The sequence below is a fragment of the Manis javanica genome, chromosome 9, assembly GCF_040802235.1.
Source record: "Manis javanica isolate MJ-LG chromosome 9, MJ_LKY, whole genome shotgun sequence".
In the NCBI taxonomy this organism is placed as follows: Eukaryota; Metazoa; Chordata; class Mammalia; order Pholidota; family Manidae; genus Manis; species Manis javanica.
Genome location: NC_133164.1, coordinates 10,032,892 through 10,052,192, shown reverse-complemented (window position 1 = coordinate 10,052,192; position 19,301 = coordinate 10,032,892). Strand labels below are relative to the sequence as shown.

The 19,301-nt window shown below is 50.8% G+C and overlaps 1 protein-coding gene across 1 annotated transcript; it reads right to left on the bottom strand.

The window, feature by feature from the left end:
• Window positions 1-8,500: 8,500 nt before the first annotated feature.
• ZIC5 (Zic family member 5) lies at window positions 8,501-16,949 on the bottom strand. The gene is made up of 2 exons (XM_037024951.2): window positions 14,793-16,949; window positions 8,501-10,827 (listed from the first exon to the last, which is right to left on the bottom strand). The coding sequence occupies exons 1-2, from the start codon at window positions 16,306-16,308 to the stop codon at window positions 10,385-10,387; spliced, it is 1,959 nt and encodes a 652-aa protein (XP_036880846.2). The 5' UTR covers window positions 16,309-16,949; the 3' UTR covers window positions 8,501-10,384.
• Between the last annotated feature and the right edge of the window lie 2,352 nt (window positions 16,950-19,301).

The window sequence follows — 19,301 nt, the reverse complement described above, 5'->3', positions numbered from 1 at the left end:
AGAATTGTATTTTGCTTTCTACAGACATGTTTGTCTTTGCTCTTCATTCTTCTGGAAGCCTGTCGGATATAACAGCTTAAGCACGGACTCACTTTGGGTGGAGGGGGGAGTATGCAAAATTGTCAAGGGCTTTCATATTTTAAGAGATGCTCCTCTTGAGATGCTGGCCTGAAGGTGATGGACCCTTTCTGAATTCATTTCCTGTTTTTCAGGCTGACCGAAATCCTCAGACCATAGGGGTGGGTCAGTAGCAGCTGGGGATCTCAGTGGGGTCTCTGTAATTTAAGGGGGCCTATTAGGAAACAGGATCTGAGCTGCCACCTGCCTCTTTCTCATCCTGTGTCCAGCAGGAACCAGGGTGCAGAAGACTCTGGAGTAATGGGCCAAGTGATCTGTGAGTCAGCTTTGCAAGGAAGAGGACAGAGAGAGGAACCCAAAGAGTATATAGGACAGTGAGCCCTGAGGGAGGGGGGGAGAAGGAGAAGCAGGGCAGCTGAGGAAGCCGGAGGCCTCAGACACTCTCCTGGGAGCTAAACTCATTGTCATGAGTATTGGCTCACCCACCGAGGGCCTCAGGAGAGCCCACATCAGGGACCCTGGCAAGCTAAGCTGCCACTCCCAGGAGGACACCCACTGCCAGCGAATCCAGAGGCCTTGGAATTGTACCTAAGCCCTCCCCTCCCCCCTCCCACCCAAGGACAGACCCTGTTACCAGGCCACCATGCAGCCACTCAGCAATGCCCCAAGCAGTTTTTGGCCTCCCAGAGTACAAACACTTGATTCAAACACTGATTCAGTCTGTATGGAAACCATAAGTCAGAAAATCACCAAGGCAACAAGCACCTTCACACTTTCACTGCTCTGATTACTACCCTGAGCCAAGCAGGCCTGGCCGCAAGAGCGAGGGGTAGTACAAGGGACTCCCTCCAAAACCCAGGTAACCTCAAGTGCCCCCTGGGACCACTGTGTCTTCTGGAAGCCCCACTCTTGGGCTGTCTGTCCCGTGGGCCTCTTCTCAGTCTCACACCAGTCATTCCTGTGAGAACTGGAGCTGGATCATCAGGGACCCTCTGCCTCCCCTCGGCTTCTGGGGCCCCTCGATTTCCTGAGCTGGGATCATCCGCACAAATTGAGCTTTTCCTGTGCGGGAGGGACTTTCAACATGGGGCGGAAATCGGATGTGGCCCGAGGACGCGCCCATGTTTCTGGCCTGGGAGCCAAGACCCCCACCATCCGCCTGGTGTTCGGCCTGCGCCGCAGTGTGAGGGAAAGATGGTCACCCTCGAGGGGAATGACGACTCCTCGCGGAGCAATTACTCGCGTCACTCCGGTCTTTCGGGCCGGTCTTTCAGAAACTCTCTGACCTCTCTACCTATTAGCTCCTAATTTATGGAACGTCGTGGAGCTGCGCTTGTGCCTGCAGTCCCCAAATTAAAGCACTTTTGCAGCCGGGACCTCCAGCGAGCTGCACCCCCCCCCCCCACCCCGCGCGCCAAGCCGGTACCCCCTGCTCGGCTCCCCTCTCTCTGCCCAGCTCCCCTGACAATTGAAATGGGTGTGCTTTCACGTGCATCCTGCGCTCACACGCATTCCCCCTCCAGCGCCGCCCGCGCACACGCAGAGCCTGGACTTTAACCTTTTGTGTTCACTTTGCAGGACGCGCTTTCCTGCTTTTGGTTTCCTCTTTCCCCTCCATCTCCTCTTCCTTCGCAACTTTACTTTTGAGTCCCGCGGGCCTGGCTCCTGCCCCTCCAGCCCTCTTCCCCGGTGGTGCCCTTAGCCTTCTCAGCCTGGAGGTAACGGGGCTGCGGAGATGCGCCCTGAGCTCGGGGCCAGAGCCGGGATCTGCAGGCGGCGGGGGCCTCCGGCCTGCGTCCTATTTGTTTTTCCTTCGCCCTCTGAATGCTAGATTAAGACGTAAAGATTACCCGGGCCGAATAATGCCGGGAGTCAACACTCGAGCAAACAAAAGTGGTTGCACAACTCCGCCAACCCCGCTGGGACCCGGGCCGCCGGGCTGGGGGAGAGGACGCGCTTCTGGCTGCTAATTACAAATAAATGATGATGTGCTCACTAAGTAATTGATTTAATGAAGTTCCTATGAAACTATTAAACCCGGGTGGAGGTCAGGCTGGAGGCGCCCCAGAGCGCCCATTGTGGGCTGTTTAACTCCACCAGACTCCTCGGAAAGACATCGGGGCTAATAGGTGAAGTCACAGCTGCTCGCGCTGACTTCTCGGAGCGCCCGGCCGGCCGCGGGCACCCCCGCGCCCTCCTCCTGTCGTGCCCTTGTGCCCCGCCGCCCGCGCCCCGCGCCGGCCAGCTTACCCACGCCACTCCCAGCCCCGCTGCCAGCTCCCGAGGGCCTCTCCAAAGGGATCCCGGGTCTTGTTAAGAGCGGGAAGTTGAGCACTGAACTTGTGCGCACCTCCAGCAGTCGGCGGCGTCCACCGCCGCCCACCCCTCCCTCCTCACCCCACCCCGCCACTCCGTGCAGAAACTTCAGCCAGTGTGCCACGCAGGGTGCTCGCGCGCTCTTGGCAAGGTGCCTGGAGCCCAAGCGTGTGCCCAGAGCACTGGCTAGGGCGGGGGCAGGGAGGTTGAGTGTGCGTGTGTGTTTGTGTTTGTGTGTGCGCGTGCGCGCGCCCATGCATTCCCGGCCGAAAGGCCATGTGTTTGCATCCTTAACACTGACCTGCGGCCCGTTCGTGCAAAAAAGAAATAGAGGTAGGGAGAAGGGCACCGAAGAAAGAGGTGCAAAGAAGGTAACCCAGGTAGGCGACTGGGTATGCGAGACCTAGTCTTTTTTTGCAGACCCGCGGGAGGAAGAGGGCTTCTCTGGCACAGCCCTGTCGCATCCTTCCGACTATCTGCCTCTGCCTGCGGCCTGGCCCGACCCGGCCTGCCCATTCTGCCCTAGAGCGACACCCCCAGCTGTCAATGGGCGGGCGTGTAGGCCTCCAGCCCCGCAGGCCCGGGTCTCCGGACTGACAGATCCAAGCCCCCCTCCCTCCCTTTCGCAGAGAGCTCAGTCCCTGCTGGAGGGGAGGAACTGCTTCCCCTGCAAGATGTCTCTTGCTTGGATAGGTGACCACTCTTTATCCAGGGGGCCGGCGGGAGCCGTGAGGGGATACACCTTGAGATGGAGAACCAGACATGGCAAATTATCTGAAGTTAAAGATGCTAAACCCCTGTACCTGGCAGCAAGGGTCGAAAAAGTGCATGGGCACGCACACACATACTCAGGAAAGAGGGTCTAGCTGCATCTCCCCCCACCTCCGAGAGACCTTGTGATAAAAGAAAAGGCCCATAGCCATCTGGAACTCCACACCAGGAGACAGGGGCCCCCCTTGGCAGTTCTGGCTGCAGAAACCTATCTTCCAGGGTACCCTGCACCCCTCTACCCAGCCAAGTCTTGTCTCTCCTCATCAAGAACTGATAGTTAACAGTTTCTTAAAGCATGCATTTCATTTATGCCACAGTTAGTTGGCAGTAAGCTTCATTCCTTTTTTTTTTGTTTGTTAGGAATTTCCAGCTGCTGGAACCAACTTCCATTTGATTTTGAGTCAAACGCTTGGAAGGAGAAGACTGGATATTTTGGCTTGGTTGTTGGCGCTCTTAAACAGACTCTACTCCTGTCTGGGTCTTTGAGTCTCAGTGAGGGTCTCAACTTCCAACTCAAGGGGATAGTGACAAAAATCTTCTCTGAGTCTTGCTGAGGTCTCAGTTTCACCATCTGTAAAATTGGATTGAGGTCCTTGGCTGAGCTCCTTTGGTCTTTGTGATTTGTGAAGGGGACTTAGGGGGAAGGAGGAAATCAGTGAAGACGCCTGTTTGCACCAAGCTTTTGTCTTGCTTGGTCGAATCTAGTTTCTTTGTAAAATAAGGCCCCTCCAGACCGCCTAATGTATTTTTCCAGGGCTGGGGTTTTAATTTTCCCCACGCAGGGGCAGACGAAAGAGAGTGGGTGTTCCAACCCTGCGAGTCCCGCGTGGCCCTGGTTTGCTAAACAGCACTCTCCAAAATGTGCCCAAAGCGTGCACGCGGCTCGCTCTTCTCTCCAGCCCAGAGCAGATGTCCCCATTTTGTTCCCGCCTCCCCTCCCCTCCCCGCCCCTCCCCTCCCCCAGCCCCTCGTAGCCTTTAACGCCTGCTGATGACTGCATCCCTGCTGTCCTTGATGTAGGATGGGCCCTTCTCTTCAGCCTCCAAATGAGAAGTGACATTTGCACTCGGCTCAGCCAGCGCGTGAGCAGAGCGCGGGGACACCAGCCCATTGACCGTGCGCGGCCGAGGGGCCGGCGGCTCGGAGGCATCGAGGCTGCCTTAATTAATACCATCTTAAATAGTCCGGCAGCCACCGAAGACAAAGTTGAAGAAAGACTTTTAAGGCTGAGTGCCCCTCGACAAGCTCTTTTCCCCCGTGTCATTCAATATTTAATGCGCCGGCTTCTAATGCTACTACTGGTGTTCCTTTCTCAGCAAGGACATTATTTTTTCACGGTGCCCATAGCCAGGGAAAGCCCTTTAGGCAAAGAAAATCAAAATGTTTGTTGTTTTGGATGACTTATAACTCTTGTTTAACACAAGCACTTTCAGGAAAGTATAACAGGCGCAGCCTCCAAAGCAAACAACACAATCCTTGTGACAGAAGCGGACACAAAAAGCACATTGTCTTGCGGACTGCCCCCTTTCTCTGCTGCTGGATGGGGGCCTGTCTCCGAGTGAACGCCACGATGCCAGCTCACTTTTGAACTATTGTTTTTGAGTTATGCCATGTGGTCAAAAGGAGCGAGAAGGGGGTTGTTTTCAGGCTCATAAGACAAACGAGTCGCCTTTTCATGGAAATCCCCCCGCGATCCTTGAAAACGGAGTTTAAATGTCACCTCCGCCTTTCTAATGGGCACAGGGCTGGAGGCGACCCTTCAAAGCGCCTGGGTGACAAACGACCCTTATTAAATATGGCCGGGCTGCTTAGGAAGGTGCGGCGCCCAGGCCGCGCGGAAGAGCGCCCCTCGCTGGCGGCCCCAGCCGGGTCCGAACCTCCGCTGCCCCGCGGCCGCCCCCTCCGCGTAGGGCGGGGTCTGCGGGGGATGCGGGGCGTTGTAATACAACTTCTCCTCTGCCGCACCCGTGCACCCGCGCCCCCGGCCGCAGAGACACAGCCTGAGAGGTGGGTGCGTGTCCCCCTGACTGCTTTTTGTCCGCTGCCGAGTGGCGTCTGCAAGTCTGAGCTGCGAAGTTACTGATTTGCAGGCTGCGTGTGAAGACAGCCCATGTAAGTAATTTCTCCGGGCACCCCAGCAAAGGAGAACAAATCGCTGACAAAGGCGAGCGCTTTCGATTCAGCGGCGTCGTTAAGGCAACCCCAAAGTATTCCTCCTATAATAAGTTCCACATCAAAGGGTTTCTCATTCAGCGGTGGCTGCTTCGCACTTTTATTAAGTCCGGGCTTTTTCACTAGGAGGAATCATCTGTTTGGTTATTTTTCATCGTGTTTATTTTTCACCATTCACACAGTACTTGTATTAAATAAACAAAGAACAATCGCTCTGCAAATAAAAGTACTTAGGTGGGGAGAGGAGGAAGAGGAACTGGGGCTGTGCCCCCACGCCCCTCCCCCCTTCCAGCATCACCCTCCCCACCCCCACTCGGCGTTCTCTCCTCCTCTCCTCCTCCTCCCTCCTTTCCCTCCAGCTAGGAGGTTCTCTGGGGGTCTCAACACAAAGAGGATGGAAATACATATATAGAATTATTATGTCATACATACAATATGTGTACAAGTGGATGGGAGATACAGACAGATGGGTGGATTTCCCATGAGATGAAAATGGTCTGAGCTAACTCGGCATGAAAGCAAAGGTCGCCGCAACTGTATCCTAATAGAGTGTCTCAAATCGCTGTGCCCCCTCTGCCAGCTACTCCCCTGGCCCTGCCCATTGCCGTAGCAATCCTGACGCTCCGTGCGGGTGTACCAGAAACGCCCTAGTCTGAATTTCAAAGAACGTGTTTTGAACTTCTGCCTGATTAGGCGCTTGCCCTGTGTGTGAATGTGCGCTCCGGAGTGTCTGTGCGTGGGTGTGCGTGGGCGTCGGGTGTGCGTGTCTGTGAGTTTCGTTCACTTAGGGAAGTGTGGGGCAACCCCAGGGCTGTTGCACCGTGGGTCTCCTTCTTCACGTGCAGCCCTGGAAGGAGGGTTTCCTTGGCCCTGTGCCTGTTTTGGTAGACTGGGAGGATGGGCAAGCAGGTAGTGCGAGGTGACCGGCGGAAAGCAGTAAAGCAGTGAGTGTCTGGATTGCTTTGTTTCTCTTGTATTCTGCTTTCCTTTCCTCTGACCTAGGTCATCATCACTTGAGGAACCAGATTTTCTCTATCACCCCATCCCCTAAGGTGTATTTCCTAACCAAACCGGTATAAAAAATACTTATGGTGAGCCTCTCTTGTCCTATTCCATAGAAAAAAGAGATGATAGGTAGAGAGATGGTACAGATAGAAGGAACCACTATGGTCTCAAAGGGCTTCCACAAAATGCAAGATGCACATGACAGATATGATGCCTGCGGGTAGCTGGGCCTTGCTTTCAAGGAGTTGAGGCCTCATCTTTTCCTGTACCCAGTGTGATCACTCTTTCTGCGGCTGTCTCCAACTCCTTAAAAGAATGTAATTCCCACCCTTAAGCTCTTTCTTGGTACATTAGATTTTAGGAGTGTTAGCTATACCAAAGAACATCCCAAATGAGGCAAAAATATACATAAACTACAAATAATCATGTGTTTGAAGATTCTTCTAGGCTGGAAAACAAAGATAGATGATTTAAACAGTGTATGCGGGGGCCACAAGGGCCACGTTTTGCCTAGGAAAGATGAAGTCTTTGATGATAGCCAACTTAGTGTCAATAAGTGGTTTTCTTTGAGACATATTCAGATGGGAACGTCTTGCTTGCCAATTGCCATAGAAATCTTAACACACCATGAAGATTGTCCAAGCGCCAAGCCTTCCGTTCTGGACTAAATTACTTTGAAGTGGCTCAGGACGAGCAGTGGTCAATTTTAACTCTATAGACTGGACAGAGCACGCTGGGAGTGGGAGAGTGTGCGTTTTAAAGCAGAAAATAAGAAGGGGAAACTTGTTTTATACACTCTATACAAGGTTCTGCTCATTGTCAGATATCTTTTATCTTTTATATTTCCCATGAATGATTCATGTCTTGGTGGCTTTGTCACCCTCCTTTTCACGAGAAACTTCATTAGAGAGCTATAAGGTTCCCCATTGATTTGGGCCCTCGTTTATGAGTGTTTCTCTCCTACGTGTGCTGGTTATTGTCATCTTGCTTAAAACAACTCTGCAACCTGTTTCATCTTAACTACTTTTAACAAACCTGACTTTTAAAAACCACTATAACCTTTTAGAGAATTGCTTATTGACATTACTACCAACTGTTTTGAACTATTTACCTTTTATCAGTTTTATATCAGTTAACATAAAAACAAGCAAACGTTCCCCATGTTAATGTGGAGAGCTAAGTACAATTAGTTTGCCACTTGGTTATTTTGTTGCCATGAAGTAATTTCTCCTTCACACCTGCCCAAAGATGCTGAGCTTACTTATATCCACTTAACTTCTAAATAAACTACAATTGGATTCTGATCCTCTCATTACCTGAATGAGCTAAGAGGTCTTTGATACCCACTATTCCTTCAGGATGTGTTGGACTCAATACCCACCTCACTTCTGGACTGCTTTCACCCTTTGTGTCTAGAAGCCTCTCAGTGTCCTTTCTTCTATCTTTTTCCTGATTCTTTTACCCTTTTACTTTAGAGGTTGGGCACCAAAGAAATGTTAAAGTTCTCCTTTCAGATTTTCACTCATTAGGATCACTGAGGGTATTCATTTGAACAAATGAACACAGTAACCCCTAAGACATATGCTAGTGTTCCATGCAACCTGCAGGGCTTAGTCTTAGTAATTATATTTTCTAGATGAGATCGTAAATTAAACTAAGCTGTAAAAATATTTTATTGCTTGGGGAGACACTAAGAAATAAAGATCAAGGGCACAGACCCCAATGTTTGCTACCTGTTGTCTAAGAGAATGGCAGAAATGTGCCATTATGTAAAACATAAGCAGTACATAGGAAGAATACCTTTATTAAATTTTTTACTTCATAATCATTCTTGCTTTCTATTGGAGGTACACATTTTAAGCTTTTATTTTAGGTGTATCAGGAACCAATAAATCTGTGGCAGAGTTAACCTATGCATGGCAAAATACGTAAAATACATATCCCTTTGTTTCATAATAAATAAACCTGTAGCATAATAAATAGTGCAAACTACCATTGAAAAAGTTGTATAAATAAAACAACTCATAAATCAGGAATATTTTGTTCTAATAAGTTTACGATACATAAATTATTCCCCCCCAAAGTTCACACCTTACTTTGTCTATTTTAAACAGCTTTTAAAGTGAATAATATGAAATCAAACTTTTAAAATGTAGAATTATTTTATATTCAAGTTTTATGATTTTTCTTTATAAAGGAGGGTCTGCATGAGTCATATTCACTGTAACAATCTGGAGACATTGAAAGGCTTTCAAAGTGACAGCACCATGCACTGTACTAGGAATATATCTATAAACTATATATAATAATCTCATCAACACAATGCAAAAAAGACATGCAGGAAGAGTCCTGGTTTTCACATAATGCTGTTCATTCAAGTAAGCTAAAAATATATATTTTCCCATTTCTTTCCTTATTCTTTTAAATAAACTGTAGATCATGACAATCTTTCACCAAAATGTATAATATAATCTTTGGTGTGCTTTGAACTCTTCCAGGAAAAACAAAGGATGTCTGAAAAATAAATTAATCCAACTGTACAAATAATAGCATTCACATACAAGTTATTAACAATGACAAGACTATATCAACCACTCACAGCACACAAAACAAATTTCTACAAACCCTGGGGAGGGGGTGTCTTCAGGGTCTCTGAGGATAAATTAGTGCTCTTTAGTATGTCTGTATAATGTTTATGATGGACTACGTTTTGCACACAAGATGTGTTGTACCAACTGAAAATAAATTAGACTAAGAGTTATTGGCCAAGGCCCTTGACCTTTTTTATCCTAGCGTGACAGGCCTGGCAAAGGTCACACATGCATCAGTGTTTGGTGATAACTATAAACCTTTTAAAAAATTTAATGTGTATAGCAACTCCTTCCCCTCTTTTAATGTAAATCATACCCTTCACACACTGTCATTTTAAAATGGGACAGAGTTCTGTGTGCTCAGGTAGAAGAAATGCATGAAAATGCAGCTTCAAGCATTGAAAAATAAAGACTTTTTAAAAGGTTGACACAACAGTATAAAAGAGGGGTTGGCCCATTTTAGAAAACAGCCTTCCAAAAAAAATAGGCATGTTGCCAACATCACACCTCCTTAGACTTGCCTGTTAATTTTGGCATCCCAAAAAATTTATGATCTAAAACATCTCTTTATTACACAAGCAGATTGGACACAGTAAAGAGGCATTATCTGAGATTTCAGATTTAAAAAAAATAGAGGAAAAAGAAAGCACTTGAATTTCTTCTACTTTATCAAATATCACAGTTTCACAGTTGTGCATTGCAGCATCTTTCTTCTCTCCACTTTTGCTTGAACAATCACAGTAGCACAATATATGGAGATGTATTAAGGTTGCTGCATCTGTTTTTTTAAATCGTACAAGCAGGATACTGAAGAAATAATCCTATATAAAAATACTGTTATGGTGAGACCGGTAATAAAAGAGCAGAAATTAAAAATTACAAGTATTAGAACTTAAAAGGCTTTTATAAGTAGTTTTGGACACAGGTACAGTCCAAGATCTGTTGGCAATGCAGCAAGTATGTGGTTACAATCAAGAGGCCTTTGTAGAATTAGGACCCAAGGAGGAGGCGAAGAAGCTCCAAAGAAGCCCAAGTTATGGTGTCAAAGGCATTCAGGAGGCACTCCAGGAAATGCAGAGGGCCTTGATGCTGTGTTGAGTTCTGACTTAATGCTCTTTCTCTCCCCTTTTAAAGAAATATACATTGCATTGGCAGTGTGTATTCCGATTTACCTAATTACTTCACTCATTTTCCTTGGTATAATTTGTTCCCAGCCCTGTCCCCCTGCAATGTACAAGTGAGCTTGGTTGGTTTTTTTTGTTTTCTAAGGAAAAAAAAGCCCAAATATCTTAATTAAATTAATTAAATGTACAAACACCATAGGGTTTCATACTGAATAAATAGGGCTAATTAGAGCTGGTGGCAAGTCTGAGTCATGGGTTTGTCTCAGGCTCAACATTGTCTCAGGTTAGGATATGGTCCAAGGACTCCCACTTATTATACTAATAATTCTAATGTATCGTCCGCATAACTTCAGAGTTCCCATACATCTCCTCATCTTCAGACTCGGAAGTGGTTCCATTGCTGGAAGGTGTGTGGAGGTGGCTGGGGGCCCCAGTGGCCTGGCAAACATACCACTCATTGAGGTTGGTCACCTGAGGGGATAGAGTGCTAGAGCGACTCCTGGCTGGGTCCAGCGCAGGGGACAAGGGGGCAGCCACTGGAGTCCCCACTGACGAATAACCAAGGGCTCCTGGAGAAGGTGGTGGGGACTTGCAATGAATCTTCATATGCTTCCTCAGAGAGCTGGGATGAGTGTAGGATTTGTCACAGCCTCGGATCTTGCAGTAGTAGGGCTTGTCGCTTGTGTGGACGTGGGAATGTTTCTTTCGATCACTGCTGTTGGCAAACTTCCTGTCACAGCCATCAAATTCACATTTGAAAGGCTTTTCCCCTGCAACCGAACATAGGGAAGGTCAAGAGTTGCTTTGCAGAGGAGACCCCTCACTTGAGAAATGAGGACTCATCGTTCCCATCCTCTCCAAGAGCACCTCCTGGTCCCACTCCTATTCTGAACTCCTATGTCCTGGGATGCAGCAGGGAAAGGACACCTCAGAGATGGGCCTGGTGACTCTCCTCAAACCTGGGCTTGTGAGAGGCGACATGTCAGCCCCTGCAGTGCCATGGGGGGCCTGGGTAGAAAGAGCAGAGCACAGTCCAGGATGTAACAGTGAATTAGGACCTGAATACTGGCATCCTTACTCCCTTCAGGGTCTGTACACCCCAAAACACAAGCAGATACCCCTGTCAAGATATATATGCTGATAACATAGTGAATCCATGGCATCTTGCTGCACTGATGGACAGTGACTGCATTGGGGTATGGGTGGGGACTTGATAATATGGTGAATGTAGTAACCACATTGTTTTTCATGTGAAACCTTCATAAGAGTGTTTATCAGTCATACCTTAATAAAAAATTATATATATATATATATATATGCTGATAAAATGATACTTCCAAAGCCACAGCCTGGGGGAAGAATATAAGAAATAGAGAAGAAAAACAAACATACACTAAATTAAAAGTAAACTGGGGGTTGGGGGTGCTGTAAAATTAAAACAATGGCATTTTGTTTTAGGAGTGTTCCCCAGGATTCCACTGATGGGGAGGGAACAAAACAAAATCCTCTCTCTTCAGAAATAAAGGGACCTGTGAAACACACAATCCCACCACTAGACTTTTTATAAACCAGGGTGGACAGAGACTAACCAGGCTGTCAGCCTCTTCGCTCTGAGCAGCTTTCTTCCCAACTTGCAAGGCTATTGAGGGACTAGCAGAACAGAACCTTAACAAACATTAATAGGACTACACACCTCAGCCAGAACCTAGCATTACCTGATGCGTAAGTACACTTACTCTGACAGCTTTCTACATAGTAGTTCAAAAAAAGATGGACTGTTTACCAGTCCTTTGGCCCATTGCCCCATTAAGTTGCTCTAACCACTCACGAACACAATGCCTTTTATACAAGCTTCCTAGTTTAGAGTGGAAATGCTTAATAAGACAACCAGCAATTCAGCCACCGTACACCTTGACATTAAAATGCAAAAAAGACAGCAGGTAACAGTATTAGTTTTCCCTCTCACCTTAGTTATCTATGAACTTGACATGTAGTTTTTTTTTTAATTTCACCAATGATAACTGTTTTAATGCCAGAGTATATTAGCACATCTGAGAGTAAGTATTCAAATACCTGGAATATAACTTACCCTGCCGAGGCATATTATCATTGTTTAAAAATGAAATTAGATACTATTCAAATATACATCCTACACTGATCTATAAAGAGAAGGGAAAACACAACATAACACAATGATGAATCACAACCTCCTCTGTAGATGAGCTGCAACAAAAACAAAGTTAGTCACTTTTAATCAAAACATGTTATTTGTCCCGATTTCTGCATTCTAATTTTAGGCTGGAAATAATACAGCATTCATAAGAAAAAATAGTAATGAACCTTTTTCAATATGGAGGCTTAAGTAATTTTATTCATTCTATGAAAACGTGCAATGCAGTTGTTTATAGAGTTCTTATGTTTCTGTACATGCTGCACATCTCGGTCTGTGAATAAACGTTTGAACGCTGCTGGTCTGCCCCTGCATTCGATGAAGAGATGCAATTAGGTCCAGGGAAGGGAGACACGGAGTGCAAAGAAAGGTAGAAGTTAGGGATAAAGGAGGGGTGTAAAAAGAAGCAGAAGAAAGAATGGGGGAAAGAGTTGCCTGTTTTCTTCAGGGGGTTTGAGGAGGGCAGCGACAAATTCTACAGAACTGGAAAGGGTGAGACCCCAGTGCTTACGCTTAACCTTCTGACAGTCGGTCACACTTAGCTACTGGAGAGCTTTAGAGAAAGGGAGGCTCGCCGTGCGGACTCAGGCCTGCCCAGTTCCCTCTCCAGGCGGAACCCCGGGCGGCCCGAGGAAGGCCACAAAGGGAACTGGGGGCGCTCGGGTCAGGAAGTGGGCCTTCCGGGCGGCCGTGTACGGTCCCCCCGATCCTTCAGCTCCGGGATCCCAGTAGCCTCGGAATCGACAGCGGCGTGGAGGGAGGGGCCCCCTGGACCCGGCACTTACGGGCTAAGCGGTCCGGGCACAGCCCAACCGCCGCGCGCGGGTCCGAGTCCGGCCGCGGGCGCGCCGCCCCAAGGGCTCGCGAGGCCCGAGGACCTTCGGGGAGCCGGGCAGTGAGTGCAACCTGGCGCGCGACGCGGGGCCAGAAAACAACGCGGCCCGCGCCTTGGGGACCGCCGAGCGGGGCGCGGCCTGCGACCAGGCCGGAGGGGCACCAGGGCAGTTTCCGGGCCAGCGCCGCCCCGCTCCCCGGGCGGCATCGGCCCTGGCTCCGGTCTACGCGGGAGGCGGGAAGGGCCCGAGGCCCGTGGGGCAGTGCTGGGCAGGAGGGCGAGCAGCAGGCCTAGCGGGCCGGGAGACTTTACGCCAGCTCGGGGGAAGTTTCCTTTTGGCTAAGTCTTTAAGGCGGACTGATCCCGACTAGCAAAGGGCAGAGCGGGAGACGGCAGCCCTGAGCCACCCCGACTCGGCTCCCCCAGCAGGGCCCCCGGAGGCCCAGGCCACGGCCAGGCGCTGGGACCCACGCGCGGCCGCGGTCTCCTGGCCGCCGCAGCGCCGATAAATCAGCCAAGGTAATTACTGGATGTAAACTCCAGTTACTTAAGTGTCCTCTGAGGGCTAATATCGTCTGTCCCTATAAATCTCGACTGCGCTGCGCTCGCCAGCGCTTCAGCCCAATGGGCTCGGCCGTTCAGAGGGACACGCGACCCGCAGGGGCCATCCCACTGCCCCGAGTCGCCGCCGCCCTCCTCGCCTGGGGCCGTGGCACCCCCGAAGGCCAGGCTTGGGTGTGGGGTGGGAGGGGTCCCCATGGCGCTGGGCGCTTCCCCCAACTTCCACAGGGAAGGTCCCAATGAGCGCCAGGTGCTGCACTTCGCACTGCCTTCCAACTAGAACTTCCCGAAAAGGGGAGAATTTCTCGGGCACCCTCTACGACAAGTTGTGATAAAATGTGTGTGAGGCGCGTGTATGTAAGTGTGTCAGTGAGGAAGTGTAAGTGAGGGTGTATGAGGAAGCGGAGCTTGTCAGGGCACACGGGTGTCCCAGAAAGTGGAGGGGGGCGGTTGAGGGAATGTTTGTGGCGTGTGCATGTGAGGTGTACATGGGGTGTGTGACGGTGCACGAGTGTGAGTGTGTGTGTAGGGGTAGGTCTCTGGGGCCTAGGGGCCATTCCTTTGGCATTTTGCTCTCCGCCCCGGAAGGAACGAACCCCCTCCCCTCCTGTTGGGTCCCCACCGACAAGGCCCTGGTGGCCCCCAAACGCAGTAAATCCCACACGCCCCTGGCACGCCAGCTGCACAGAGCGCAGCAACCATCCAGGCTCTGCCACCGGCTGGGAAGGGACGAGCCACCGGAGCGTCCCCGGTCCCCCTTCCCCCATCGCCCCCCCCCCCCAGGTTCCCGGGGCCGGGCGGATGGGGGCTGCCGACCGTCCTGTCTCCTTCCTGCTCCGGCTGCTGCTGCTTCTGTTCCGGGGCGGCGACGGCGGCGGCTGGAGCGCGTTGCCGGTCCCGACGGAGGGGTTGCGGGCGCGCTGGAGACTCCACCGTGTGGGAACCCAGCGCGGGGCCTGTGTGTGCTATCGAATTACTTATTCATAGAAAAAAAGGGGGGAGAGAAAAAAAAGAAGTCACATGTCCGGGTTATACGTATGCGAAGAGAAGCAGCAGAAGGAGGGAAAAACTAAGGCGACCGGGAGGAGGAGGGAGGAAGAGAAGCAGCAGCGGAAGCGGCGGTGGCGGCGCGGAAGGCGGCGGCGGCGTGGCCGGGGACAGACACCCACCTGTATGAGTGCGCTTGTGGATCTTGAGGTTCTCGGAGCGCGCGAAGACCTTGCCGCAGCCCGGAAAGGGGCAGGGGAAGGGCTTCTCGCCGGTGTGCACGCGGATGTGGTTGATGAGCTTGTATTTGGCCTTGAAGGGCTTGCCCTCGCGCGGACAGTCCTCCCAGAAGCAGACGTGGTTGCTCTGCTCGGGGCCGCCCACGTGCTCCACCGTGACGTGGTTCACCAGCTCGTGCATGGTGCCGAAAGTTTTGGAGCAGGGCTTGGCGCCGCCGGCCGGGGGCGGTGGCGGCGGCCCGGCCAGCTCCTCGGGGTCGATCCACTTGCAGATGAGCTCCTGCTTGATTGGCTGCCGCATGTAGCGCAGGAAGGCCCCAGCCGCCCCTGGGAGGTGGGGGTGGTGCTGGTGCGGGTGTTGCGCGGGCGCCGGCGGCGGCAGCGGCGCCGGGGGCGGCGCGTGGTGCTGCAGGTGGGGCCCCGGCCCAGCCGCTGCGGCGGCAGCCGCCGCCGCCAGGTTCAGGTTTAAGTTCACGGCTCCGTAGCCGTGCAGGGCGGCTGCTGCAGCGGCCGCCACCGCCCCGTAGTGCGCATCCCCGGAGCGCGGCGCGAAGGGAGGCTCGGCGCGGCCGTACAGTTCAGCCGCCGCCGCTGCCGCCGCCGCCGCCAGCCCCAGGCGCATCTGGCCGTTGAGCGGGCGTGGGTGGCCTCCCGGGGCTCCCGGCGAGTCGTGCAGCGCGGGGAAGAGCGCGGGGCCCCCGCCGCTGCCGTCCGGGCCCGCGTAGGTGCCGCTGGCCGAGATGAACATGCCGGCCGAGCGGGGAGGCGGGGCCGAGTGCTGGGGGGAGCCGGAGCGGGACCGCTGCTCCCCTCCGAGCGGGACCCCGTGCATGGCCGCCGCGGGGGCCGTGGCGGAAAGGTCCCTCCGGAGGACGAAGTCCCTGCTGTGGCCTTTGCCGCTGCTGCCGCCGCCGCCACTGTTGGTGGTGGTGTAGCCCGAGAGGGCAGGAGGAGGGGGAGGGGGAGGAGGAGGAGGAGGGGGAGGGGGCGAAGGGGAGGGAGGAAGAGGAGGGGCCGAGGGCGGGGGCGCGGAGGATTTAGCGCTGCGGTTGCCCCCGCTGCCGGCGTAGGTGCGGATGCCCGAGTGCGCGACCGAGGCTGCTGCGCGGGCGGCGGCCGCCGGGGCCTTGGCCTGGGAGGGAGGGCTGAGGCCAGGCGCGCTCGCCTGGGCCATGTGCTCGGGTACGAGCGGAGTGCTGGCCACGCCGGGGTCAGAGCCCACATCCCCGGGGCGGAGGTGCGCGGTTGCAGCGCGGAGGTGGGAGTGGGCGGGCGTGCTGGCCAGCGCCGGGAAACCTGTCATATTCTGAAGCGGCCTGGCCTGAGCAGCTGCCAAATCCGCTAATCTCGGCACTGGCTGGTTCCTCTTGCTCAAAGGGGGCTCCATCAGAACTACACAATAAGACCCGCAGACCCTCACTGGGGGTACTTTTTTCCCTCTGCTCGCCTTCAAAAACATGTATGTATCAGGCTCTCTTTAACTTCTTTGTCCTGGCTTCCTAACTCTGCTTATTCCTGTTCCCACTCTGTCTGTCCTCCAGCGATTGGCAGAGCGATCATCACATTTGAGCTGCTCAGTGGGACCGATAGTTTGGAAATGGCACGGGTGGGATTGGAGGAAGCCGCATGATTGGCAGCAGCCACGGCTGCCCGATTGGCTCCCTTTCAAGCCCTCGGCCCAGCGGGGACCCGCCCCTGTACTCGCGGCCGCCTTTGCTTTCCCTTCGCACCGCCTCTCCGCGGAGCCCCTCGTCCCCGCCTCCCGGGGGATGTCCAAGTTGCACTGACAGAAAGTTTACGCTGGGCCTGCGCGCGCAGCGCCCCGCGTTCCCAGGACGCGCCTCGCGGAGAGCGTGCGCCGGCACGCGGCCGAAGGGCGCCGAGTGGGCAAGGGTTCGGGACTCCCCCCAGAAGCAAGAGGTGGGGGCAGCCCCCATGTTCAAAAACCTCTGCTGCACCGCACGCCGTGGTTCTTCCGGCATCAAACACTTTGCACCAACCCGCTTGGAAGGCCCCCGTGCTGCTCTCTGCGGGAGGAGAGTGAACGCCCGGCATCTTACTTCCAAGAGGTGATGCCACAAACTTCTTTTGGGAAGAACACCCAAACTGCCCAACGCTCGCGTAGGGCTCACAGGAGAAGGAATGAGGGAGGTTATTAAAGTCCAATTGGTTGCAAAACAGTTTGATTTGGCTCCGCAAAACACCAGGTGAGGTCAAATACTTCCCGAAAGGAACCGCTTTACCCCGACTTTTTAGCTCATGGAGTCCCTTTCCACATGATTCAAAGGCTTTGGCTGGAAGTGTGATCTCACCCACTGCTCATCGGTTCTAGATCTGCCATTTCCAATTAAATGCGGGGGTGGGGGGACCGGGAAGAGAAACACCCGGCCCCGATTCTAATTTTTCCCTTTCTGAGATACAGCGGCAGGCCAGGCCAAACAGCATCTCTCCAGAGTGAAGCAGCTAAATAAACAATGTCATTCAAGTAGAATTTTTTCCGGTCCAGAACGCACTCCATATGTGTGCCTCAGTTTCTTTGAAAGGACTGCAAATTAGAATGGGTCCAAAAGATAATGGGTTTTAAAGTCAAGCAATATCTTCGCTATCTATTTACTAACGAAATACCTTTCACCTTATTATCGCTTTCTAATCATTGATCTGGCAGGAGACACGTCTTATTGGAAAATCATAAAAGCAGTTTAAAAGAAATAGGTTTCTGCATCGTTTTGGGGTGGGGGCTGGGAAATGTGGCATCCCACAAACCTTAGGGTTCTTTCTGCCCAAAAGTGTCACTTCATTTTTTTAAAGAGAAAGCCTCTTTTAATTTTGTGATGTTCCAAGATGCTGAAAAATCAAGCAGGGTTTTTAATTTTCATTTTGCTGCCCTGCATAAAGTTACTTGTTTCTTAAAAAGTGGTAAGATTAAAATTTCATTTTTTAAAACAGCTTAATTCGTTTGCAGTCCAAGTAAAACTAGACTTTATAAAGCTATCATCTGGGAGATGGTTCTGGGAAGTGAGAAGAAATATTTTCAAAAGAATTGATTCGGAAGCCCTATTTACATTGGTATGAGCAACGTTTATCAGGGAACTTCCTGTGAGCCTTGGGAATGTCAGTTCTCTTATAAGACTGACAAAGACACTACTACAATCAAATTCCAAATGGGCTTCTTTAAGCTTCAATGAAGTTCAAATACAGGGAAATAAGGGCAAACACAACGAAAAAATTTTGATAATACAAGATGGACATCTGTATTTGGAAAGAGCGAATCCTTACACAATTTTCGTTTCAAAGACTTAAAACATCTCAAGACAAACGAAGGTGGAGGAGCACGGATTATGCCATCTCTAGGGAAGGTTTATGGAGAAAGCATCACATTTGCAATTGTCGCCACTATCTTCATTTCTTCACAGAACATTATTTCCTTTATTTTAATTTCTTGGTAGTGAGCGTCAGTACTTCGGTAATTGCAATGAGTGTTCAATCTTGCAGGTTATAAGTAGAAACCTCCCCCAAAAAGAACGAATAAATAAAGAAAAAATAAACACAACCTAGCCTTTAATACGGTCTGTTGAGCATTTTTATTGTGCAATAAAATGGGTACCTCCACCCCCTTCAAAATAGCTTTTCCTCAAAATTATAACTGCTTTATTTTATTGAATTGCTGAAATTTAATGGTTTAATGGGTGAAGGCATGAAGGCAAGGCTGTAAAAATGTGAATAATGGTGCAGGAGAGCCGTGCGGAATCTGGAACCCGCCTCCCTGTACAACTCTTGTTAAACGCAGCGTGATATGTATCTGTCATCGATTTAATATGTCTTAATTCAAACATAGCTCCCTGATCAATTCTTTTTATGGAAGCCTTAAAAAAGAAAAGACATTCTTAGGAAATAATAGAGATTTGGGTGGTGGCAGGAAAGAGGGGTATTTACAAAGTGTGTTTAATGAATATTTGCAAATTTATGACCAAACCCAGACCCTAAAAGATAATTGACTCAGGTAAATCGACTTGAGATGCTAATTCTTAAAAGAAAGAACTGGGAGCAAAATTTCAATCAACACCAATAAGGCGCCAATAAACCGCCTGCCAATTAAACCTGAGAATAGGCCTAGCTAGATGGTCATCAGGAAGGCTCGCAGTGGATTTCCGGGATTGCCTTTCTTTATAAAAGAGCTTTTTATTTTGTAGACGCGCTTTTTGTTATTGTGATGACCCGCCTGACCCCAGGTGCGCTGTTTCTTTTCCAAGCCATTTGGAAGCCAAATCAAACCCCCTTTAACATCCTGGGTTTCTAAGGACCCAATAACTGTCGCAGTTCCTAAATAAACACCAACAATTTTTAGGGCTTTGAAGATAATAATAATAGTTCTTACAAACGGCGTGTTATGGAAGCCATTATGCCAGTTCTGTGAATTGAGTCCCGTGTTTTCACGGTGGTGCTGGTCCTAGG